Raw genomic sequence first — 25326 nt, 5'->3', positions numbered from 1 at the left:
GGAGCTCAGCTGTAAGGACTGACTGCTCTGCTCAACTATGTGTCGGTTACCCATATTTGTTCCCTTTTGCAACTGTACAAAAAAGTACCTACAAATGGTTTATAGTTACTTTAAAAGTTAGTCTAGTGGTTAACTAGTACAGATAAAACCTCAGAATGTCAGCATTTCGTAACCATAAACTGCAGTTGATTTCAATTTCATAGTGCCAGAGTCACTGAGGATGAAAGAGACTGCTGAGAATGATACGGTCAACCCCCCAGGTCAAACGGACACCTACTGGTTGCACTCGGGTTAAAACATGTCAAGAGATTGTAGTCATTTCTATGCTAGATGAAGTATGCTGAAACTAATAAATGTCATAGAACTTAGATGTCTAGAAGCATGTCTAACTGTGAGATTCTCGTTAGCGATAGACCTACCATGCAAGAGTCCACAGTGCCAGACTCATAACCTGCGCACAGCATTCTGCTGGTAATAGTCTTCATGTCAAAGTACGACTGGCATTGCTCTAAGGAAATGATGCGCACTTCTCCTTCTTGAAGCTTAAAAGGCACTGAAAAACAGAAATAAGCATTAAAACACGTGGACATGCAAATAGTTATCTGTGATGGATCTTTGAGGCATGATGAATATTTGCTTTAGATAGATCTAAATACTACTTTATATATGTGTGTATATATATGCATGCAAGCTATTATAGGGAGCCTGTGATAGCAGGGGGATTGGACTCACTGATCTCTTGAGGTATCTTCCAACTCCTGCAATTCTCGATTCTATGAATCAAGTCCAGCATTAATATAAAAATGGATAAAATTTTGTAGTGGGATCACTTATTTGATTAACCCAGTAGGTGCTTAACATGCTTTTCTAAGTTTCCTGAAAGTAAGTATTCCTCTTACTTTTGTTGCCCATGTGTCCCCAGCCTGTGATGTAGCAGTAGGTATCTGGCTGTACCAACTGTTCCTTGCTGGGCAAGCAGACAGGTCTTACGTAGCTCGTTTCATTGATATCTTCATCTAGTTGTACAATGCTGATATCATAGTCTACAACTGCTCTGTTGTAGCGTGGATGCAAGATGATGGACTTCACCAGTCGGGTCTGCATGAAGCTTGATGGATGATCAAGATTGCTTATCCCAAACACTACTTTCCAGACAGCTGCATTTTCTCTCCTTTCAGGAACAAACAGGAAATTGGAAAATGTAACTCAAGTTCTTTTTAATTTAAAAACCCGAGGTTATTATTCTCCCTGACTTTTTGCATACTGCTCTTTGCAAAGCTGTGTACATGATAGAAATGCTTAGGCATCATTACTGATCAACAAAAGACAATGCTTTCCACCTCCTTCCAACCTGCCACTAAAAAAACTCTAGCTCAGAAGGTATATCACTACCTATTACTTGCTGTATTAAATGCCCCAGAATCTCATCCTGAGATGAACCATCCCCTGGATCCTGCCCAAGTCCTTAACTGCTCACTTACTGAGAATGAACTCATTTCTCTAGGAGTGACAGTACTGTGCATCAGTATGATGCTCACAGCAGTAGCTCAAGCTGAAACCCCAAAGGAATCTCACAGATGCAATTCAGTTAAGGAAATTAAATCTTTTATGATGGTCATGTGAAAAGTCTCTTATTTATTAGCCATCCAGTGTGTGACAAGCATACTCCCTAAGCCTAAGATCAGACATTGATTTACTTTGAATTGTACACAATTGTTTACAAGTGTTTTTTTTTCAAATACCCCTGATCACAAAAAGTGAAGGGTATGGTGCAAATGAGTGGACTGAACTAGGGTTTCTGAAGATATAAAAAACACAGATCTCATTAAAGGCTTAGATGTTGTAATCTCTTGATTGTAACTGAGAATAAGTCATGGATTCCTAATAAATCTGTGATTCTAAGACCCTCAAAGAAGTCACTTTTTCAGAATAATTGAGATAGATCCATGGAACTAAGTTCCTTTGAAGAAATCGAAGCTTTTCTATAGCAATGTGAATTAAAGCGTGAAATTTCAGCTTATTAACAGTATTCAACAGAATTGTTATTTCTAAAATTTTGAAAGAGATCTGGTTGTTAAATAAAGACTATTTTTATCTGAATTCCTTGAGAATTCTGGTATTTCAGACTAAAACTGTCTTTTTACAATTGTAATTAATTTGTGTTTTTTCAAGATGTTTCAAGTTCAAGTGGTAGGAATATCCTATTGTTTTTACGAGCATTGAAAAAGAACATTGCTCGGAGCAATGAGAAGTCTCAGCCAGAAAGTATTACCCTACTATTGAGTAAAAAAACTTTAAATGTCATGGATGCTTTGGTGTACAGTATTTCAAACAGATCTGGACAAAACAGTAGGGGCCAGTAAAACAAGCAAATGACTCTGCTTAACGTAGCTCCTTTCCATTTATAATCTCTACAAATGTTTGTGACATTAATGTTGCCTACTGCATTACTGATATTGTCTTTATATTTTGGATCCCAGACTTTTCAAAATGTTTTTTACTTAATGCACCAGAACACTTTAAAATATGCTTTAATTTCTTAACTGGTTGGCTTAGTAAATTTAAAGAAAACTTTGTGGTATTTGGAATGACTTTACTGTTGCTGTAGGAAACAATACTCAAAGAATGTAAAGATTTCAAGGCCTAGGAAACATATCCTTAATTTCATCAGAGAGGCAGAAGAGAAGGTTCTCCATATAACTCACAGTATCACAGTCTCGTGAGGGTTGGAACTCAAGGAATTAATAAACCAGTCTCTTAGCACTTTAAAAAACTCCTTGCCTTGGTGTTTTCTACTTTAGAGCATTTGGAATACAAATGTGAAAAAGACTTTTTACTTCAAACATATAATTAACTAAGGTGGAAAATACCTTCAAAATCAAGTCCAGCCACAAACTTGACCTACTACATTTAGCCACACTTCTTAGTGTTCTGTCCACACATCTGTTAACATCAAGAGCCACATAAAAAGAAAAAAAATCCAAAGGATTCAGTGTTTCAGAAAAAAAAAAAACCAAATTATTGCTGAATAAAATAATTTGCTGACTACCACAGAAAACATATATTTCAATTATCTTTAAAAATACAAGTAACTTCAGAGCAAGACAAAACCAATGATGTAATGCACTTTCATCCAAATTCTTCATAAAGAAAACTGGTTTCATCAGAAAGCTGACAATGACTAAGACAATTCAGAAGTTATACAAACCTTCTCTGCCCTCCATTGTCTCCACCATGGGACCTCATAGACCATGAAGCACTTAGTGGTTAATATTGACTTTCTACTGATTGACAATGATAATGAAGCCATTGTTTATAATCAGACAAGGCAGTGAACTTCAGTACATCACTTACATTATGATTAAATACTTATGTTTTTTAACATACTGTATTTTTTAATGGCCACAGCATTTTTCCAGGGTCATTTCTATGCTGTTGCCCAGAATGTTTTTGTTTGTTTGTTTTGTTTTGTTTTGTTTAAATCTATGGCATTGTGTGAGACCTATCGGTTTATAATTTTGGTCTTCTTTTTCTTTTGGTTTCCTGCCGAAAGTCAGGACATCTTCCTTTAGCTTTCAACAACAGAGACAATGATTCATAATAAAGAATGTCAAAACCTAACCAGATATTGTTTCACACCATTTACCCTTTGTGATTGTCTCTAAAAGCAGGCTCCTTCTGTTCTGCAAACAGAACAGAAACTGACCTGCTGCCAATACCATTGGCATTGAAGGGAGCACTTTGTAATTCTCATGTGAAAGTGACAACTAATTTGTACATGAATAGTAAAACTGAGCTCCTCTCACCCTTCAAAGCAGTGTGCCACTGTTAAGACCCATCTCTTTGCAATCAAAACACAGCCACATATGTGTCCACTTGGCTCGCTCTGCAGAGAGCACTGCCATGGCCATCGGCCTGGGCGACTGGTCCTGCCACCAAGGATTCTTTTGTTCATGCGAGCAGCGGGGCGATGGCCACAATCTAGTGAGAAACAGATGCAGTAGTGAATTATTTGTTACCACAAACACAGAGCATGCAAGACCTGGAAGAAAAACTGGTCACAGAACAATGTTAACAGAGTCATGAAATTACTCAGAACCATACTGTAACTGAAGTCATCAATAACCACGCGTTAATATTAAACACATTGAGCCATTTTTATCCCTCTTTTTCTATGAAGGGATTTGCTCTCCTGAGATTAATTTTGACCTGTTCAGACTAATTATTAACCTAGCTAAGCTGGGAAAGATGATTATCTTGAAAAGAGTTACTGGCTGCCCTTGGGAAGGATTCTTGGTTTCATATCACTGTCTTTCTGTCAGCTAACAATGTCTTTCTGCTACTTGTGCTATCCATAATGAATGTTTCAGGAAAAATCAGGCCAGCAATAATAAGCACTTGCTTAAGCCAGGTGTGAGGTGCACATCAAACTGTTTACTTAGCTGCAAGGCACAAAGCTTGCTTTGCTCTTGGAAATTACTAAAGGAAATATTTGCAGAGTTCAAGGTTTTCCAATACTCTACCCATTCCACTTTATAAACAGACTTACACTGTAAATTATACCAGATTCCTATCTGCCGGGCAGATAGGAGTTACCCAAATTAGTTTGCCCTTCACTTTTGTTTTACTTTAGATTCTGGATTAGTAAGATGACAGACTGTTATTATTTATCTTGTTTATGCTCAGTGTGATTCAGAGAATGAAAGAACACCACCGGTTTCCGCAATTCACATCCCAGGGGAAGGTATGCTGACATTGCAGATATCTGTGGTATAGTAATAAATAAGATTTGTATCTTGTAATTCTTTCTGTGTTCACCTAAGTAACAACAGAAGGCAAGGAGCATTATGTGTTCTTAAAGCAAAATATGTCAGAAGTAAATACCTTTTTCAGGCCGGGTAAAAGTAATAAATATTTTTATTACTTTCCCAAATTTAGGTTATACTTTGTGATTAATTTTTCCCATGTCAAGAAATTCATAATGTATGTGTTCTTCAGCAAAGCCCTCCTTGTTTGCACAACATTTTACTATTCAAGATGAAGGATTTCTGTGTTTTTGAAACCACATAATATTGTACGATCCACTGTGCCTCCAGGTTTGGTCTGTAGTTTTATAATTTAGGTTCTTCTGTCCCCTTGACATTCACAGATTCAGCTTCCAGGTATGTCACCTATTAACCTCTCTGGTCAGAAATAATGTTTTCAGGAAGATGTTTTTTCAAATTAATTTTTAGGACATTACTGCTGACAAAATTCATTTTGCAAGAGCAGATCGGGCTACTACTATAGAGAACCTCATAGTTCAAAATAAGAAAAGATGTTAAAATTTAATAAAGCACAGGGGAAAAAGAGGCAATGGAGGTTGCAGAAGTCAAGTAGTCAGAGCTACTAGAAGTCATTTAGTCAGAACTAAATGACAGTAAACAACTGAATTTGTTGAAGTACATTTAACATGTCTTTAAAAATACCTTTGTTTTCACAGAAGCATGTACTTCTCTTACCTTCTTTAGTGCAAAGGAGAGCCACTTTGCTTCTGCTTCGGCACATCTGCCTGAATATTGGAAAAAGAACATACTGAAAGTCTCAACTAGTTGGTGTGATTTTTGGCAGTTTGTATATCAGCATAGGTATGGTACCCACTGCTGTGAACCCACAGCTGTTGAAAGTTCCCCAAACCATATAAAAAAACACAAGGAGCTTCTTATGCCAGATCATCAATGGCTTCCAGTGTCTGGTTGCAACAATTTAAAATATTAGTTCAGCTTTAAAATGCATTTCATGAGCAGGTGCTACACATTTTGCAGGCAACCTTGCTCTATGGGCACTGATCCAGCTCTGAGGTTGGCTGGGGTGTACGGTCTCTCAAGTCTTAATTTACGGCTCCTGAAAGCACAGAGATGTGCTGCTTTCCCCATCCTTGCAGTTGAAGGCTGGGAATTTCTTTGAAACATATTTGATGAAAATCTTTGACCCCAAAGATGTGGTATTTTGATGAAAACCCAGGAGGATCACAAAAGTGCACATTAAGAAAAACAAATCCTTTTGGAAATTTTCAGATGTGAGAGCAAAAAAAGTAGTTCTTTGTCAAAGGGAGATGCTCGTCAAAACCAAGAACGCTGTTGCTTAGCTGACTACATTTTTGTTTCCACATCTTATTAATCCATCCCATGTAAGTGCTTTTCAGATGCAGAAATGGAGCAGAATTAGACTGTATACACAGATTAGCTGTTCCTCTGGTTACTCTTTGGAGGCTGTAATATCAGTAAGTGAGCTAACCTCTTCAGTAGAAAAAGGCTGCTTCTGCAACTGCCTACTTCTGCTTTCCAACACTTCAGTTCTGTGCTTCTTCTGCCCTGCAGTAGTATGTTTCCCTTTCATTTTAGTTCATTTTCACTTCAGTCATTTCAGAAAAGCTTTTCTACAGACAATAATGAATCTGAACAGAATCTTGGTGCATTCCTCAGATCTGCTTCTTCACACATATAATTTACCTCAGCTCTGCATTTTTCTTGTGAAATGGAGGAGTATTCTGTGGAAGATGGGTGCTCAGAAAACTCCTTCTGGGCATTAGAAAGAGGAAAGGGAAAACACAGAACCTGCTTTTTGAAGATGGATTTGAATGCTCTTCCACAGTTTTGTCCTAAGTGCTGAAAGTAAGTTAGTTGGCTCTTAAGTCTCAAAATCACAGTTTAAATGTTTCAGCCATGACTGAAGACTGGCTTCCCATTACCAGCTACATGTTTAGTAGAGCTAAATAAAAGGAATATACTACTATCTAAGGTCAGAGAAACTTCTAAGGAAGCTTACTGGAAACGGATATATTCTGCTGAAAAATCTATGGTCTCCAAACATGTTGACTAACCACAGCAGTGTAACAAATCTCCCTTACCTCTTACTTACCCTTTCACTAGAAGTGCATGTAAAGTGGAAGCATTCTTACTCTTCCAGTCTGAGTGCAGATTCAGCCACTTTTGATGCTGCATTTCTCCATCTTCTAATACAATTTTTGTTTTAGATGGTCCTCTGAAACAAATAAAAGACATTCATAGACTTCTTATTAGCTTGCTATGTTACAATTATGAAAGCGAAGAGACCTCCTGTTTGCTATATGAATATTGAGCATAATGTATCAAAGCCACATGTAGCAGAGTCATTGCTGGGAAATTATATCACCCCAAGACGCCAGGCCAGTTAACATACCACTGTCACTAACACTGTATTTTCTGTCAAGAGCTAGAATTAGAACAAGGAACAGCAAAAGCTTTTTGGTGGCGTTCACTGCTCTGCATAAACTGAAATATTGTTTCTACATTTTCCTGACTCCAAAAACACAACAAATAGATCTTAACTTCCACTGCAGCTTGACAAACTCAAACCACTGAAGGAACTGTTGTTATAGTAAATCTCAATTCCTTAGAAGACAAAAAATGAAATGTCTCTACAGCTTTCCAGCTCAGAAATATCCATGATTAGCCATCGATTCCCATCACTGAGAAGAGCTTTCAGGGACTTTTCCCCTGACCACTGGTCATGGACCAAATTCTCAATACTAGCTTGTGGAAATGAAACAGTTCAGATAAAACTGTGAAGCCTCTGAACTTATGTCTCTCATGACAGTACCTACTGAAGCCAGCTAGATAATTAGTTGTCTTTAAGTCTGGGTTGTTTTATTTTCAATATTACCTGTATCTGTTTTAAAACATTTACAGAATTGTGACATCCTTTACCCAGCTGATCACATGAACAAAGATCAAAGAATTATGTTTTACGGTAAGGTTTTCAGTGAAACCACCTGGAAATGTTCTCAGCATTGGCAGAATTAACTACACTGAGGCCCCAGCTTTGGGTCTTGCCTGTTTCATTACTTATTTTTCAGAACCTTCCCTGGACATGTTAAGCAAATATCATTCCATGACCTACTTCAAGGAATATGCAGCCAGATAGATTTAAACTCTGTGCTTCTTCATTTAGAGAAATCTCTTTTTGCACCAATTTTCTTTATTCCATTATTGCTGGCTTATGGTAAATACATAAAACTCCCTCTTTACTTCATGTCCAGAACTTTCATATTTCCCACTCTTTCCCACCAAACATACACAAGCTTATTTTACTCTTGACATTTTCTGCCTTATAATCCTCTATGAGCAATGCCTTGTACCACCTCATAACTGTGTACATTGATATTTTATATAATTGGGGGAAAAAAATGTCTGATATATAGGGTATATAACTCAAAAGGGTGCAAAAGGTGTAAATATCATATCATCTGGTAGATCCAAAATTATATTATCCCTCATGCCACACTATTTTGTTGAGAAGTACAGCTCGTGATGCTATATTCATTATTAAACACAGACACAAATCTAAATCAGGAACAACAACCTTCAAGATGCCTGTATGAAATTTTATAATTATTAATGCAATGTGTTTTACTTAGTAAAAATAAAACTATGACTCTGTTGTTTTTTCCTTGGTGGTCACAGCCTGATGAACTCACCAAAACCAGCTCAAAACAAATATATCCTAATTTATGTCTTTAGAATTTCTTGTAATGGCCGTATCCTACCCATGTAGGATAGGATTCTTTCATGGATAAACTCTGATGAAGTGGAAGATGTATATTTCAGTCAATAGAGCCACTTCGACTTACAGTATCTAATTTCTTTATAGGAAAATTTTGTTTTACTGAGTTCCTTACAGACTCCAACAATGTTCTTTAAGTTATCAATGAACTACTCAGGACAAAATAAGGATATAGCTACTAATTAAGTTATCAATCTATGTCTTTGGGGTTGAACTTACTTATCTTTCAAAATGTTGATTCAACGGCCTTCTAAACTGAATCAACCCACACAAAACTCATGTGTGGCCATATCTAAAATCACTCATGTTTTAAGGCAAGCCAAGCAAGGAATCTTTTTATGACACATTTTCAGAAGGCTCCATGAAAAGTTTTCTCCCCCTCTCATTTTGTTTTCATACAACAGAACAGAACAGCTTTGTTCAGAAACTTGGTGTTGATTTTAGACTAATGCTTTTATTATTACCTACACTGCAACAAAAAGCAAAATTGAAACCATATTTTTGGATTGAAAGCATATTTATGTAGTATGGCTTTTTGGGGCCCCTCAGCTTAAGAAACTAATGTGTGTCCTGCAGATGGCTTCCAAATTATCTAGGAGCTTGTGACACTGCCACACAAGGAAGTGCAGGAGGAACCAGCTTTGTCTAAACTTGTCATGATAAAGCTAAGGGCCAGTTCAATGCCAACTTGACAGTGGTGATTTTTGAACCAGATTCTCCACCAAACTTTCAAAACAATTCACAAATCCCACCTGAATCTATGTAACTTTCTAACATCTTGCGGTATTTTGATGGAACCATTTGAGTACCGAAATATATAAAAAGTCATTTTAAGACTAAAGAGGTTCTAACAGTCTGTTGTGGTCTAGTTCACAGAAACTTAACTGATTGTTTCATTTTGGCACTGAATATCCATGATAAATCTTTATACAGAAAAAACGGTGATAAAACTTCTGAGCTTTCAACCACTCAGAGACAACACTCAGTGAATACACTCTGGGGAGCCTGCAGTGCTCTATGAACTACAAATAACGTCTTATGATCTTTTCCCCTGTACGTCTGAGTGGTTTAAAATACTAACATGAGTGGTAGAAAACATCTACGTATTTCACTCAGATTTTCATGAGGTATTCTGCAATGTTTTCAGCAATGACATGGGACTGAGACCTCTAAAATAAAGAAATAAAAACTCCTGTACCTCCTTCCCCGAGGAAAGAAATTATAGGAATCTGACATGACTCCTTATGGATAAATACAGGCTGACTATCATTAAGATCTTATATTATACTTTTGTAATTCTTTGTTGATAACTGAAGCAAGGCAAGCAAGCAAGAATTTTTCTTCTTTCTATTTTCCCCCTTCTTAATGACATTTCACACTTTTCAGCCTTATAAAGCCATTCTCCCATAACTTCACAAAACTACTGGCTACAGTCTGGCAAACAGATCCACCATACTTTTGTATCTTAAATGCTCTAGGATGAATTTCAACAAACCCAGGTAGTAGTTTATAACCTGCTCTTTTCTTATTCTAGCCCTATTCTTTAGTCTTTGCCATCTTAAAAACATAACGTTTGGTTGAGGTTTGTCGGTAGCTTTTGGGTGTTTTATTTAATTTTAACTTCATAAGAAAACTAAAACCCAGTCTGCTTTATGCATTAAAAAGGTGCTTGCAGTGGGAACAAGTAATATTTGTGATCATTTCATTACATGAACAATGGAAATGTTTAAAAAGAAAAAAAAAATAAAAATGTTTCGAAACATTCCATCCTGCTAACTGCTGATCGCTATGCTCAACGGACAGAATTTACAGTATAGTTTACAGTGAGAGTTGAAGAACATCATGACTTGTATATTAAATAATAATTAAAAACCAGCAGAAAGCAGAGACTAATTTTAACTTACAAAGTTAATATCTTGCTCATGATTTAAAATAACGTAGAATACTTCTGTACAACAGAATGGTTTAATACCTTGTTTTTTCTATACTATTATGCCAATTATCTCAAAAGCACCAAACTTTAGAATGAACTGTAATCCAAAACTGGATTCCTTCTCTCTTCAAAGTAACAGTAACATTTCTGTGTTCCACTTCTACAATTCCATTGTTTTCCGACTCATGTGACAACAGGCTTGAAAAAGGAAGCCTTGTGTTATGCCAGAAGGTAATGAATAACATGTGTATGGGCACTAATGTAAAACAAATTAATCCTATTTCAGAGCTAAAACAGCATCTGTTTCCTGTCTGTATAGATTTAATAGCTGTGTACTTTTAAACTCAGCAAATTTGATTTGAAAGCCCTGGAGGAAAAAAATAAAAACAAGGAAAAAAAAATTCAACATCATTTTTACAAACTTGGACTTAACACAGTTTGGGAAAAGTATTTATGTTCAACCAGTGGAATAAGCTCTCTTTGATTGACAGTATTCACATAATTTTTTTTAGACATCACTAGTTACAAATACATTCTCACTTAAGGAAAGAAAAGTATCCAATCACGGAGGATAAAAATATTATATGACTATATTACTAATGTTGTTTTGAAGTAGTTCTCATTGTTTGAAAGGAATTATTAAGTTGGAATTTCTTCAATAAAGTCCTCCCCAAATAACTTTATGTATTATAATATACTTATGTATATGTCAGATAAGGCAAACTATCAAGTATAAACTGCCTGTAATATACCACATAAATTCTCTGAATAACTGCATATTAAGATTTATTATCACTTAAAATCACTGAAACAAATTCTTCTACATCAACTACAATCTGTAATGTTATTTTCAGTAAATCTTACTTAATAGTTATTTGTTTTTGTCCCTAATAAAATAAATGTCATCTAAATAAATCTCAAATTGTTAAACCTGTAAGATTTAAGAGAACCCACTGGACAATGTGAATATATTCAAGGTAGGTCAAACATATTATATGCTCTGTTTAGAGGATCTAGAAATCTAGATTCACACACCAAATTCCAATACTTTACTGTGCATGGTATTTGATTTCCCAAACACCACTTATTCTTTGAGACAATAAAATAGGTTACATTCAGAAGCTGAATGTAATCCTTCTACTGTGGATAGAACAGAAGCATTTGGTGTTTTGTTTCTGTGATTTTGTTTAGACACTTCCGTAATCCTGATGACAAGTTAGAAAGTAGTAAGAAAACATAATTAATGTGAGAAGAAAAAAACTGATCATAGCTCCAGCACCTTGACTGCTTGGTTGAGCAAATATTATAAGGAATGTTACAGCACAAATATCGAATGAGAAAGGATTAGGAAGGAAGAAAGTCAAGCAGGAGCAAGAAACTGGCCTTCCACTTCCGTAAATACAAACACTAGAAGCTACGACAGAGTAAAGAAGCAAAAGAAGCTGCCTCTTTCTGTGGATCACCAGGGGTGAAGCCAGGAAAGGGAGCAGCAGGAATAGGAAGTAGAGGAGCTCAGGGTGATTTTTTATAAACAACACCTATAATTGTATGCTGATAGTGCTATACCAGACCAGATAGATCAGCTAAAGTTCCCCTGTACTCTAATGTTTACAAGCCAATCAAACAATTATGACATTTGCTCTGTCATCCTATTGCAAAGAAGGAAACTCTACTCCTCTTAATTGCCATAGAGTAGACAAACAGTTCCACTAACTGCTCATCTTGTCAATTTTTTTATCTGAGCACGCCATGTTTTTGTCATTATTGCTTCATTAACAAAAATGAGGCCTTCATAATAAGTGAAAATGACTTTCTTCAACTAAACATCAAGATAAATCTCTGAACATAACAACATTCTTAACAAGCACAGTACGCCCATTTTGTGCAACACAGCAGCACGCGCAGCTAATGTGCTTACATACATCTAACGTTGACCTGAGAAATCAGTGGCAATTGTTTTTCCATTCTCTGTGTTACCAGAAAAATGAAGTTCCAGAATATTGCTTTCCTGTATTTAAATGTGGGATTCAGACTCTTGCTCCTGTCTGGCTTATTTTCTTTCCAAACGCTTTCTCATTCTCTGCGGTGCAACAAAACCATCTGTTAGGCAGTCATAGCAGGTGATCTAATAGTCCTCTCTGTAATCTTTACAAAATCTAAGACAGGAACTCTACTAAGATTTTCCTCTCAGCGTCATAAAAAAAAAAGTTGACTTTGCACCTAACTTTCTTTTTGCACTAGTGGAAAATGAAATACCTGCTAAGAACAAGCTTAGGATAATTTAAGGCACCATTAGTCAAAGAACTTTCAGACAATGCCTGGAGTCCACAGTTTTCTGTGGTGTTGCATCACACAAGATATTGCACAAAAAACTGGAAAAACATCATCTGTGGAATGGCTGACTATTGTGTAATAGGCAGAACAGAATCACCTTTAATGATGCTTCGGACAGAGGGCTTCAACTTCCCAAGCAGACAAAGAGACTGTTATTCTGCAAAATATGTTCCTGCTAAATTAATCTAATTTTAATCACTGTCATTAAAGCTTCATCTTTTTTTTTTTTTCTTTCAGATTATATAGGCTGAATAATTAAAATTATATATAAGCTGTGAGAAAGACATTCATATTTTAAACTTTACAATATTATGTAGTAATTGGGATTCGTCATTTGGGGAAACACCAGACATAGCTGTGTATCAGCCACCTCAGAATTAAACAGAAAATAATACTGCATGACAGCTCTCCTTGCAATTCCAGCTCTAGTTATTAAGAAATGTCCACTTTGCACTATTTATCTCTAAGAATAATAATAAAAAAAAAAAAAAAAAAAAGAAAGAGTACTATTAAAATCACATAGCATCATACTTAATGAAATTTGCATAGCAACACAACTAGTAGCATTATAAGATAACATGGCCAAAATTTGTATATTCACACCTTTTATTTTCAGAAAGCGCACAATGAAATATTTCCTATTAGGAATATCTAGATAAAAGCACTGCTTTAAATATGTTTGGTTTTTTTTCTTCAATATAAATTCTTAAGAATAAAAAGGAATTTCTTGCATCATTAGTTGCGCTCTATTAACCTTATTGCTGACTTGAAATAACTTAATAAATATGCAATTGGTTTCAACATCATATTCAGTCTTTCGTGACATCATAAGTCAAATAAATAATGCAGTACAGATGAAATCTATGGTTTTAGATCAGATTTTACAGTGATTATTGTATTATTCAATCTTCTGCCCACACAGAAAATGTTATCTACTGGAACATTTCCACTGAATCCCTAAGACGTGTTAAAGAAAAGTCAAATAACTGTATTAAATCATATTTGTCCTTTATGAAATGTTATGATGTGCGCATCTTGTTGTGTTCTTCTTCACAGTTAATGGACTCTATTTTCAGCAGTGGCTGCTCCCTCAAATTTGGAAAATAAGAAAATCAAGTTTCAGTTGGCCTTAACAAAAAGTGGGACATTAAGAAAGGGAAAAACACACACTACTTCTGTTCTCTGAATCTTGGAAGGAAAAGCTAAAACTGAAAATTAGCATCAAACTGAAGTTACAGATTTCAGTTTTGAACTGAAATTTCCCATTTCCCTTCACATTATCACCTGTCACTAAAAAGAATGTATAGAAAATTTTCAATGAGTTTTCCCTTTCAGAAAGCGAATTTGTGAAATTTAAGCATTTGTGTCTCACACATTTCTTAGAAGGGAGGGGTATTAGAATGACTTCTGCTCTATAAACCCACTGAAGAAGGAGGAGCATATGTTTCTACTGATGATAATTTCACACCAAACTCAAAATCAGTTGGATTAGTACATGATAACTATGTGTAAGAAAGGCAGACGATACAGAGTAGGTTAAATGCAGACAACGTAAGCCAAGGTCTTTATCTTCCTGTGTCTCCTAAGGAAAGGTACAAAGAATAAGATTGTATGTCAATATCTGTGGTGGTCAAAGGCAGATAGAGATGTCTTAACCCAATTAGGGGGTAAGACACTGGCAAAATATCCTTCTATTCCATCAAGCTTGTCGTTTCTTAGCAGAATACAGCTTTGAATGTCAAAGCAGATGACAGTGTACATGAAATACAAAAAATCCATAGAGGCTATTTCTTTTTTTTTCTGAGATACACTCAGATAGCTCTACCATTAGCAATTCTATGTTTTGAGATATCTAAATTAACTATATCTGGTAGCCTATCATATTGTATTTATTGTAGAACACACAGATACTTTCCAGTGTTCTGGGAGACAAGTCTGCACCGATTTTTTAGGAAGACAGAGTAACACGTTTCCAAACAATTCTGAGCCTCAGAAATAACTGCAAGTTTGAATATCGATGTTTGCCAGGACATTTCTGTCTTTTCAAGACTCTAAACAATCATGTAACACTTATAAAATGGTGAAAGTGTCTAGATATTTGTTTTTGCTTCTATCTTAATTCACAAATTTTCATTATTTCATTTCTCTCTGTTATTTCCAAACTAAGTCTAATATTGTGTGGGTCACAGTGATCAATGATCATTCACATCAATATCTATCACTCCACTGTCCTAAGAAATTCACCAATGCTACAAACTACTGACCTTACCCTAAACCCATTTGATTGCAGGCCAGTTGGCTCAAATTTTCTTGCCACTCATCAGCACAAACATGATTATCAGCAGCTGACCTGTGAACGGTCAGAAACATCAAGGAATTCATGTTTTTAGACAGGGTAACTGTGAAGAAAAAGAAAAATAACTTTATTGTTATTTCATATGATTTGTTTTATGTATGGTATATCAAAACCTATGGCTACATTCTTCCAAGATGCTGTCACTTTTGTTGATTTCGTATGTTCAATAGCTGTACAATTTAAACTCAAGGCAACAATGGCTATTAGAATCTTGATAATGTTGAACAGTATAAGACACTAAACAGTAGACATCTAGAGGATTAGATAATCACTACAGCAGAGGTTAGCATGGGCTTATGACAGTCTTAATCTTGTTACATATTTTACCCTACAAATAATTTAACTGAAATCACTAAGGTAGTTAGAGGGACGAATATTGCTTGATGTAGGAATGATACCTTTGTTTGACTCTCAGTAATTTGTATCGTTCTTATCTACTGATATTTGGGTGTAATTAAAGAAGGAAAAAAACTAACAGCATCTTTTAACAAGAAAGATCATAATCATTACTTCTTTCTTATCTACATTTAAAAGCATGTGAACTACCTTTATCACATATAAAAAGCATCTCAAACTGTTCCAAATTGCACAGGCAGAAATCTACATCCTTCACTGTGGGAGTTTCACGCTGAATTTCTTGAGTACAGAATCAGGGCTTAGAGTTTTTGACTAAATAAATTCTACATCCACATGCCTTCTTCCTCTCTCATCTGTCCACAGTACTTTCCTGATTTCACACATCATTTAGAAGTTCCCTGCAGTGCTATTTTACTTGTATCTTTGCACTGTGACACTTAACACTGAGTTTTTCTTTTCTTTCCTTTTTCCCACCTTTTTACCAATTTGAATCCAGTCTGCCTTTGGTAATAATAGGAGATCTCTCCACCACTGCCATTGCATTCTAAACCAAATCACCATTGATTATTACCATTAATATATTGATACCACCATCAACCCAAACATCACTTTGGGGTAGAGTATGCTGTGGCAGAAACTTACCGCAGTCCCACTCATCTGAGCTGTCACTGCAATCTGCTTGTCCATCACACCAGAGCTCACGTGGCACACATTCATGGTTGGCACATTCAAGCTCATCCTTCTCACAAAATGCTGCAAGGAGGAAAATCACAGTTCACTCTGAGAAAAAGAATAACCAATATGAAATGCACACAGAGACTGGAACAAAAAATGTAAAGGGCGAAGGTAGGCACAGATCTGACATGCAGCCCACTTTAGAATTCCTCACACTTTTGATATATAAAAAAACTTTTCGATTTCTGATACCAATGTCAACTCAAACTGCAGAAAGCTGCAGATGAAAGCTGTATAATCTCCCTGTAAATCCTGACCTCATCTCCAGACACATATATGTGTGTATAAATATGTATATCTATGTTGGGTTTTCTTCCTGTTTTCAAGGAGTCCCCTGTTCAACCTTGACTTGTGGAAGAGCAGGAAAAAAGGCAAGATGTGGGAAGAAGAAACATGGGGGATAGAGAGGGCTGGAGTCAGCAAGGAGACAGCAAGGATCCAGGGATGCGAACACCAGAGGACAAAAGGTGAAGAAAAAGAGAAAAACTGGTGCCATGGAAGGAGTGAAAAGGAAACAGAGAATAACTATGCCTTTTTGTCTGTATAGAGTATTTTTACATCCGGTTCTTCTGGAGCACAAGATCCTAAGAATGTGACTGGCCCTTTGCAGAATTAAAACCACAAAAACTCTTACAGCAGTTCTTTTCATCCATCATGTCAGGGCAATCTGGGAAACCATCACAGATCATTGTGTGCTTGATGCAGATCTTCTTCAAAGGACACTCCCAAAGACCCCTTTCTTTACAGCCTGGAGGCAGAAAAGCAAAGTTTTCAAGTAATCACATGTAATATCAAAACAGCTCCTTAGTAATCTTGAAACACTCAAAATATTTTCAGTTGCACCATTAATTCTAGAAGTTAAGTAGAATAGTTAGTAATGAAAAAAAATATGGAAGTAAAATTGCCACAATGTGTATTTATTAAACGGATATAAAGTGTATCACACTTTACTGCTTTTAAAATAATAATCCATACTATGCTACACATATGCTGTAAATAATGATTTAGGCATTAGCTCAGAAGTTTCAAAACAGGTCAATCACAACTCTTCAAGTGTATTTACTATATATATAATAAATATAAATGCAAAGATAGATAAAGTAAAACTATTTGCATTTAATATAAAATCATTTAAAATCCTAAAGTCAGTGGCATATTTAAAAGCATATTACTTTGGCTGCTCCCAAAGTAATGCCTTATATTTTTTTACCATGGAAACTACAGCATATACAAAGAGCTTGATAGCACAAGTTCTGTGCTATGTTTTTCAACATAGGAACCACCATGAGCTGTTCATTTTTGCCACTGATGAACAAAAGCCTACATAGCATGCTATACTACTGTTGGTATCGCAACTGCTGAAATGCACCACTCACTGCCTGTTTTACAGCTGACAATGCTAGTTTTCCTTTTAATTCAAGCTCAGATTCAGGTGACAGCCTTGGTGCACCCTCAGACAAATAGTTTTGAACTCTGCTCACACACTGTATCTGAAACAGCACCTCTGTTTTCTTGGATTTGGAACTGCAGCAACATATAAACATTAAGTTAGTAAGTAAATACACTTTTTCTGAGTATTATTTCAGAAGTGATGATTTTACTAATATGCGTGCCAGTGAATCACTACTAGCTCACATGATTACTGGAAGACTGTAACCAGGTTTAACTGTAACTGGATATGCAGAGGGCTTTATTTACTTAGATTGAATAAACCACATTAAAAATGTTAAGCATACAGATAAAAAAATATACTAGAACCAATGAGACTAATTCCACATGACAGAAGACCTTTTTTGAATATGGCCATTTTTCAGATCTCCTTCTTGATAATATTTGCAATAATTGAAACCAATTTTTATAAAGACCAAAGAATGTCAGTTGTGTTAGGAATCTGATATGAAAGCAAAATAAAATTCAAAAATCTAATTTATCAATCTCACAGTTTTTGAGAGGAAGTGTTTACAATTAATCAAGTTCATATTTGTTTTTTCTCTTCATTGCACATTACTGTGCTATACTGTGAAATGTTCCATGACTCTGCAAGACTTATTTTTGAGAGCACTGTAGACAAATAGAGAGAGCCCCCTGGACAAAAATTATTTCATACTGAATTCCCTGTTCGTTGCAGGGAGGTCCTTAACATTAAGTCCACATTTTTTTCTTAAGCTAAAACACTGGAGTCATAATACAGACTGGAATAAACAGTCAAGGACAATACTTGTTTTGAGTGTTATTTCCTCAGCATCATTAGCACTTTTTTAGGACCCTCTTCTGCTCTCTGCCAGAGGCATTGTTCAGCAGCCAGTAAATTAATAAGATCAATTACAATTAAGCATCTTTAATACCACAAACTCTCTTCACCTCTTTCTTAATAATAATTTTAAGAAATTAAATTCTTCACACTTTCCTGAAACACACTCAAAGAGTCTCACATTCAAAACACTTGTTTAAATTTTCTTCTCAAATTCTAGTCTAAGTCATACTCAAGTCCTATGACTTCACTGTAGCTTCAGTGTTGAAAGTTCCCAGAGATCACATGGAGGCATGAAAGGAATTCCTAATGAGAGGAGATAGGTTGTGCTGAACACAGTTTTACTCTTTGCGGGCAAAGTATACCTTACTCCTATTAGTCTGTTCTACCTTCCATTTCAGGAAATGGTAATTAATTATCCAAACACTGTAACTAGTCTCCACCAGCCTCCTCCTCCCTGCACTGGGAAAATATTCCAACGTTTGAAAGCTATGACTCTGAAAGGCACTTCAATAATTGTAACTAAATGCTTGCTGACTGCTACTTAGTGGTATAAAATTTTAAATGGTCAAGCTAAGAAAATATGAGCTAGTCATTTACATACGGGAAGATCAACAAGCATGGAAAATAAATGCACCAGAGATGGTTACTTCTGGAGCTCTACAAGGACTGTCCGTTCTTCAGTAACAACATTACCTCTGGTCAATGTAATGTCACTCTGACAGCTATAATTTCCTAGCAGATAGAGCTTTCCATATTTATAGGTGCTGATAAGAATTCTGCTGATTGCTAGTGACATTCTGTCTAGACTACAGAGACGAACAGAGATCCACCAAAAAAATTAATGTTATATATTAGGGCAATATTTCATATGTTAATGACTAGCAGAATAAAATTATCATAAAAGACACATAGAAATTAGTGTTCTAAGGAGTTAAAACAGTGGCAGCAAAGAATATTTGGTGAGGAGGACATTCAAGACAATTCAAAGGCAAAAAGACTATCAGCTCCGAAATAATTACTCTGATAATCATGTCTGCCTTTGAAATCCAAAACTGATTTTAAATTAAATACTATTTTGATTATCATCTCTTTCTCTCTTTATTTTTGTAGGGGATGTAAATGGCGTAGAAGAGCAGGCAGAGTACAATCTTGATTGGAAAACTCCCTGAGGCTTAGAATACATTGCTTCTTAGTGATAAATTATGCCTTGACTGTACCAAGCATTAAAACAACCTGCTCTTATAAAAGATAACTTTATAGAAGTGACGAGCTTGCATTTCAATTTAGCTTCAGCTTTCAGATGCTGGATCTTTTTGTGTGTGTGTCTGCAGCAGAGAGGAGAATCTTTTATTACCACAGATATTTTGCCTCCGCAACCACTTCCTCCAGCTCTTAATCTAATTGCTGTTAAAAAAAAAAAAAAAAAAAAAAGACTGTACAGCCTTAGCTCTGCACTGCCAGAATATTCAAATTCCTTACTCGTATTCACATCTTCTCTCTAAATTCTTTATGGTTTGTAATTTTTCTTTTTGCCCCTTGTAATAGCAGGACAACGTGCAGAACTCCAAAAACACGGTATGGTAGGCAATAGTATTAAATGCCTTCTCAGAATACTCCTGCCAGCATGTACAAGGAAACAGTGAACAAGATATTTGCTGGTTATACTCAAACTCAGTATATCCCCTTAAGCAAGGAGCCAAGAGATTCTCTACAATAATTTTGTTCTTGTATGTACCAGAGAATAAAATTTGTGGTTACCACTTTATAGTTACACCCATGGCTAAGGTTAACCAGAATCCACTTTAGTAGCACATAACTTGTGTTAACATATCACAGTGAAAATGCTTCTATGTACATACTTAAAACTGCATTTACAAATTCAAGATATAAACTGCTAGGAAGTTATATTTTAGCTCATTGGAGCCTCCAGCAATATCAGAAGAATTAAATGTCCAGCAATTTTTATCTTGATTACTACATGAACACTCAGACATCATAGAACAAAGTTAGCAGAATCTCAATTATATAATATTATAAATTATGTTGACATTGATCAAGAAGAATTATTGCCAAAACATTTTTACTGTGACTAGTCTATAAGTATTTGCTTTCAAATACATTTTTTTCTTGCAGAAAAAGGGACTTATCTTGTGAACCATCATGCTATGGTTCAATTAAGTGAAGAAAAACTCCAATGACTCAGCTACTCTTCATGTAGAAAGCGCCCTCCAACTCATTTAATTTATTTACCACAGCTGTCTTCATCACTGTCATCCTCACAGTCAGCTTGACCATCACATCTCCTGGATGCCAGGACACACCTCCCTGAACGGCATTTGAAGTGGCTGGGTGAACATTCTGTCAGTGACAAGGAACAGACAGAAACAAGACTCCATAAGCTGAAAGCTTAATCATCATGTGAGTGGTTATTTATTACTGTGACTGTTTTGGAACGATAAATGACAGGAACAGAAACCTTGTGAAACAATGAATTGGAACCGTGTATTAGGTAACTATTCTTAACAATTGCATTGTAAATGGAGTGGAATTTCCCATAGCTGACCATGTTATGCAAAAAGTTTGCCTTTCCATTCCTACTTACTGCTTGATCATGATTACTAATTCCTTTCCATCAGCCTTTTGATGAAATTATTTCCTCGTCTCTCAGAGTCACATGACAAAGGATTTCATTACTATGGAGTTTTACATCTTATACTACTCCCCAAGTGATATATCTGCACATGGACTTTGCATGAAGAAATGGTACTTATTACTACACCTGCTTTGGTGGCTTCTCAGAATGCTTCATAACACTCATTAGCAATAAATTTTCACTAAGCAAACTACAGACCAAATAGCTGTCACTCATTGCTTTCTCTAAGCAAGATCAAAAAGTGGAAAGATTGTCATCACCATGTAGGCGAGTGGGAGGAAAAGGTTAACAAAGATCAGTACAATGGCAAACATTATTTTTCAGTTTTCCTAGCATTTCACTGACATCTTTGGCAAGAACAAAGGCAGGTCAGAATCCCCCCACAGACCTCACATGAAATGACCGAGGCAGAAGAAACAACTGCACAGTCACTCTTAATACACAGAACAAAGAAAATGTAAATCACATAAGGCAATTCCATTCTTTTCTTCCATGTTCATACTCATGAGTAGTGTTATCGCTGAACTCTAGAAAATTGAATCTACCAGTTGCTACTGACTAGACACATCCCATTTTAAAACAAACAAACAAAAAAACCCAATTGTTTTTTTTTTTAAAAAAAAAAAGAGCAAACAGTTGCTAGCAAAGACGCTAAACTTACAATATTTCTCGCAGAGATGTCATGGGACTTAGCTTTTTTAAGACTGCCAAGACTTCACTTCTTGTTAGAAAATCATTATTATATCATCTAGATAGGTTTTAAAAAGTGGAGTACAAATACAAACAAGTAGTAGATGTGATGTCAGACAGAAATTTCAAACACTGACTTTCAAAGATTGACCCTTACAAAAACTTCCTCTTATCTGCAAACAGTAGGCTTGTGAATTCTCTGATAAATGATTTAGAATCATTCCTACAGTTATTAGATGACATTAATGATTTAAGTCACCCTACATGACCTATTATAATTTAAAGGGGAGGTATGAAAGCAAAACCAACCAACAACAAAACAAACAAACAAACAAAAAAAAAAAACCCAAACCATAAATCAGTATCTTCAGAAACTCAATTTCTAATTTTTGCTATACATACCTTCTACATCTTCATCTGGTGTCAGACAAGTTTGGTTGTCTGAGTTCTCGTCTGGAAACTGAATGCAGTCAGTATCCTCCGGCCACTGCAGACCTACAATCCCAAGCACAGACTCACAGCGTTCCTTAGACTGTACACATAACGTCCTGAGGAGATAAAGTGGAGTCACACAGAATAACTGAGTAAAAGTCTTAGAAATTACTGTGTTTTAGAAGTTAATAATCCCAGCTAAATTTACAGAAGATGATCAAGGAAAAATCAGTTAATTATATTTGTATATTTAAATATAAATATCTATAAAGATAGATATATTACTTTTGTTGGAACATGAGTTAAAATTGCTGTACAGAAACTATTATAGGATCATAGAATCACTCAGGTTGGAAAAGACCTAAAGATCATAAAGTCCAACAATGACCTAACCATAATACCCTAACTAACAACTCTCTACTAAATCATATTCCTGAATGTATCCAAATTATAATATAATAAGAAAATATAATTACTTACAAATATCCTCTCTTCCATAAGGGTGGCAGCAAAACTTTTATAAGCAACACAGTTCTCCATCAAGGATAAAAAAAAGTTAATCATATTTTGTACCAATAAAATGCTATCTCTTCTGATGACGCTACCTCAAAACGCCACCACACACATCACCTAAAGAGCAGTGTAGTGCTGAAATGAAGCTTTGTCTCTGAGAAATTTTAAGGTTTATAAGAACAGGCAGTTCTAAATATTTTGACAGTATTTCAGATGCACACAGTGAATACAGTGTAGGAACTGCGGGGCTGAAATACTCCTACTTAGACATTACTAGAAATGTGGTCCCAGAAGGACAACATATTTAAATTCACAAACAAAAGAGCAATCAATTCCCCAGGAAGTTCAATAAAATAAAAGCACAGATCACTTTAGTCAGGTACTTGCATTTAAAGCAACAGAAGCTTCTGTCGCATCTACAAAAAGACACAAGTATAGACCTTCTGTTGCATATTTATTTTCTGATCATAAAAACACAGGACCAATCACATAAACTTAGTTCATTCCATCCACATTGATATCCCATGCCTCAAATTTACAAAGCAAAAATGCCTCACTGGAAATTCTCCTGTTAGGTTAACAGTTCTTTTAAACATTTAATGACTCCTTTTGCCTGGAATTGCTGCTGAGGTGCTGTTCAATACATTCTTTTATCTGTGGTATGTTGAATTCCTCTTTGTTTCAACTTCCTCTTCTTTAAGAGAGTTCAAAAGTGTCAGTATTAATAGTATTAGTATAACCAGCCATGGTATCAGTTTCAAACGTTGTTTGGTGGAATACTGTCTATGCAATTTGCAGTAAGAACCTCTTGACAAACACTGCTTGCTAGTTCAGCCCCCATTAAATAACCTAGTGAATTATTTCATCCTAGCAGTTCATTTTTACCTTTCTGAAGACAATAGTGTCTCATCTCTATACTTAGCAATGCATTCAATTGTACCTTTTAGATCATACCTTCTACACCTTTAATTGCTTAGACTTTCTACTGCTGCTTCAAAGAAAGTTCTCCTTTGTTCCTGTATTTTGAAAAATATTCAACGACAGGATCCCATCCATCGCTATTTTATTTTCACTTTTCCTTTTGTCATTTTTAGCTTGCTTTGCATTAAAGCTGAATTTTTCAGATCTTTCTTCTAGGAACAGCATATCCTTTCATGGAAAGCATTTTGTTCCTTTCACCATGTTGCCTTTAATTTTTGACCTGTTTGTTGTTGTTGTTGTTTCTTTATTGTGTTTGTTTTTCCTTTTCCTGCAAGCTTCAAGAAATTGAGTGACCAAAACCTAGCATATAGGTCTATTTAGGATCAATTAAAGGATCCTTCTCTATTCTTATCTGAGAAAACAAGACATCATCATTCTTCTCAAATTTCATTTTACTGGGGGGATTATATGAAGGAGAGCCAATGTTTTTCTGCACCAGGTTATTCCACATTGATGTCAGCAGCTAGAATGAAGACATTAAAGATGCACTACATTGTAATTGCTGTGTATTTTATTTACCACACACTCGGCAAAGCATCTAGCCCATAACTCTAAAATGATGCTTTTACTCTGTTAATAGCTTCTGAATACAGAGTACAGGCTGAGTTCTATTAGCATGTCTACATGAAATGAGACAAAATGTACTAAAGAAAACAGTCATGCAACTGCAACCTAGCTAGTCAATGTCAATTCATTCATATCTAGTTTGATATGACATAGTTTTGAATTTCCTTTAAGATTCTTCTCAATATCAAAAAGCCTGACTCTCACTATATTATGACCTTAAGTTTCTGAACTGCAGAAATTATTTTATTAACTGATGTCTAAAAACAAAAGTAATAATAATACCGTGATTAAATTAAAAACAATAATAAAAATATTTAAAAAGATGTTGTTAGCTGAAACATCCAAGCTAACTCTGTCATTCACATGTTCTCAGTGCATTCAACTTTTTGGACAAAGCTGGCCTTTTCCAAAAGCTATTGCTTGCCATTCAGTTGTAAGTCTGTGGTGAAAGAATTAAAATGTAGGTCATCTTAAAAGTTGTGCTTATCTCAGTGCACATGGAAGCCTACTGAAACTCTTTTAGGGAAAAATGCCAATTCGTAATGTTTTTATTTGTTAAATCCTTCCCACATTGCTTACTGAATTTCACTTACAGAACTGGGGTATCAGAATACTAAAGAAATTGACAGCAGACTTGTGGATTTTTTGTTTCTAAACTCTTTAGTCAAAACTCATCTCAAAAAACCTGCAGCTGTTGCGGCACTGTCAACAAATCAACAACTGCATGAGTGGACAAGGGAAGAAGCACTGGTGTCATTTATCTGGGTTTCAGCAAAGCCTTTAACATGGTCCACTACCAATCTGAGAAACTGAGAAACGCAGTGTAGGAAGGAACAGATCTCTTTTGGTATAAACCTTAAAAGCACAGTGATATTAATTGATGAGGGTGAAAGCAAATTAATCTGACATTATATTTTATGACAATCCTCTAGTTCAGA

The 25326-nt window shown here is 35.6% G+C and overlaps 1 protein-coding gene across 4 annotated transcripts in view; it reads right to left on the bottom strand.

The window, feature by feature from the left end:
* The window catches only part of CORIN (corin, serine peptidase), a 114196-nt gene that overhangs the window by 3083 nt on the left and 85787 nt on the right, over window positions 1-25326 (bottom strand). For 3 of the 4 annotated variants that reach the window (XM_015862236.3, XM_015862237.3, XM_085547225.1), the window contains 10 exons: window positions 22298-22443; window positions 20803-20910; window positions 16933-17046; window positions 16206-16316; window positions 15120-15249; window positions 6901-7023; window positions 5502-5551; window positions 3807-3981; window positions 900-1171; window positions 420-553 (listed from right to left, as the gene is read on the bottom strand). In XM_015862236.3, coding sequence (XP_015717722.2) covers window positions 420-553; window positions 900-1171; window positions 3807-3981; window positions 5502-5551; window positions 6901-7023; window positions 15120-15249; window positions 16206-16316; window positions 16933-17046; window positions 20803-20910; window positions 22298-22443 — 1363 coding nt within the window. Of the gene's footprint in view, window positions 1-419; window positions 554-899; window positions 1172-3806; window positions 3982-5501; window positions 5552-6900; window positions 7024-15114; window positions 15250-16205; window positions 16317-16932; window positions 17047-20802; window positions 20911-22297; window positions 22444-25326 lie in introns of all 4 variants that reach the window. The other variant, XR_014945982.1, reaches the window with a different exon arrangement.

The sequence above is a fragment of the Coturnix japonica genome, chromosome 4 (genome assembly GCF_054131305.1).
Source record: "Coturnix japonica strain WE chromosome 4, WE-NBRP24, whole genome shotgun sequence".
In the NCBI taxonomy this organism is placed as follows: domain Eukaryota; kingdom Metazoa; phylum Chordata; class Aves; order Galliformes; family Phasianidae; genus Coturnix; species Coturnix japonica.
The sequence above is the reverse complement of the archived record's forward strand: the minus strand, read 5'-3'. Positions and strand labels throughout refer to the sequence as shown.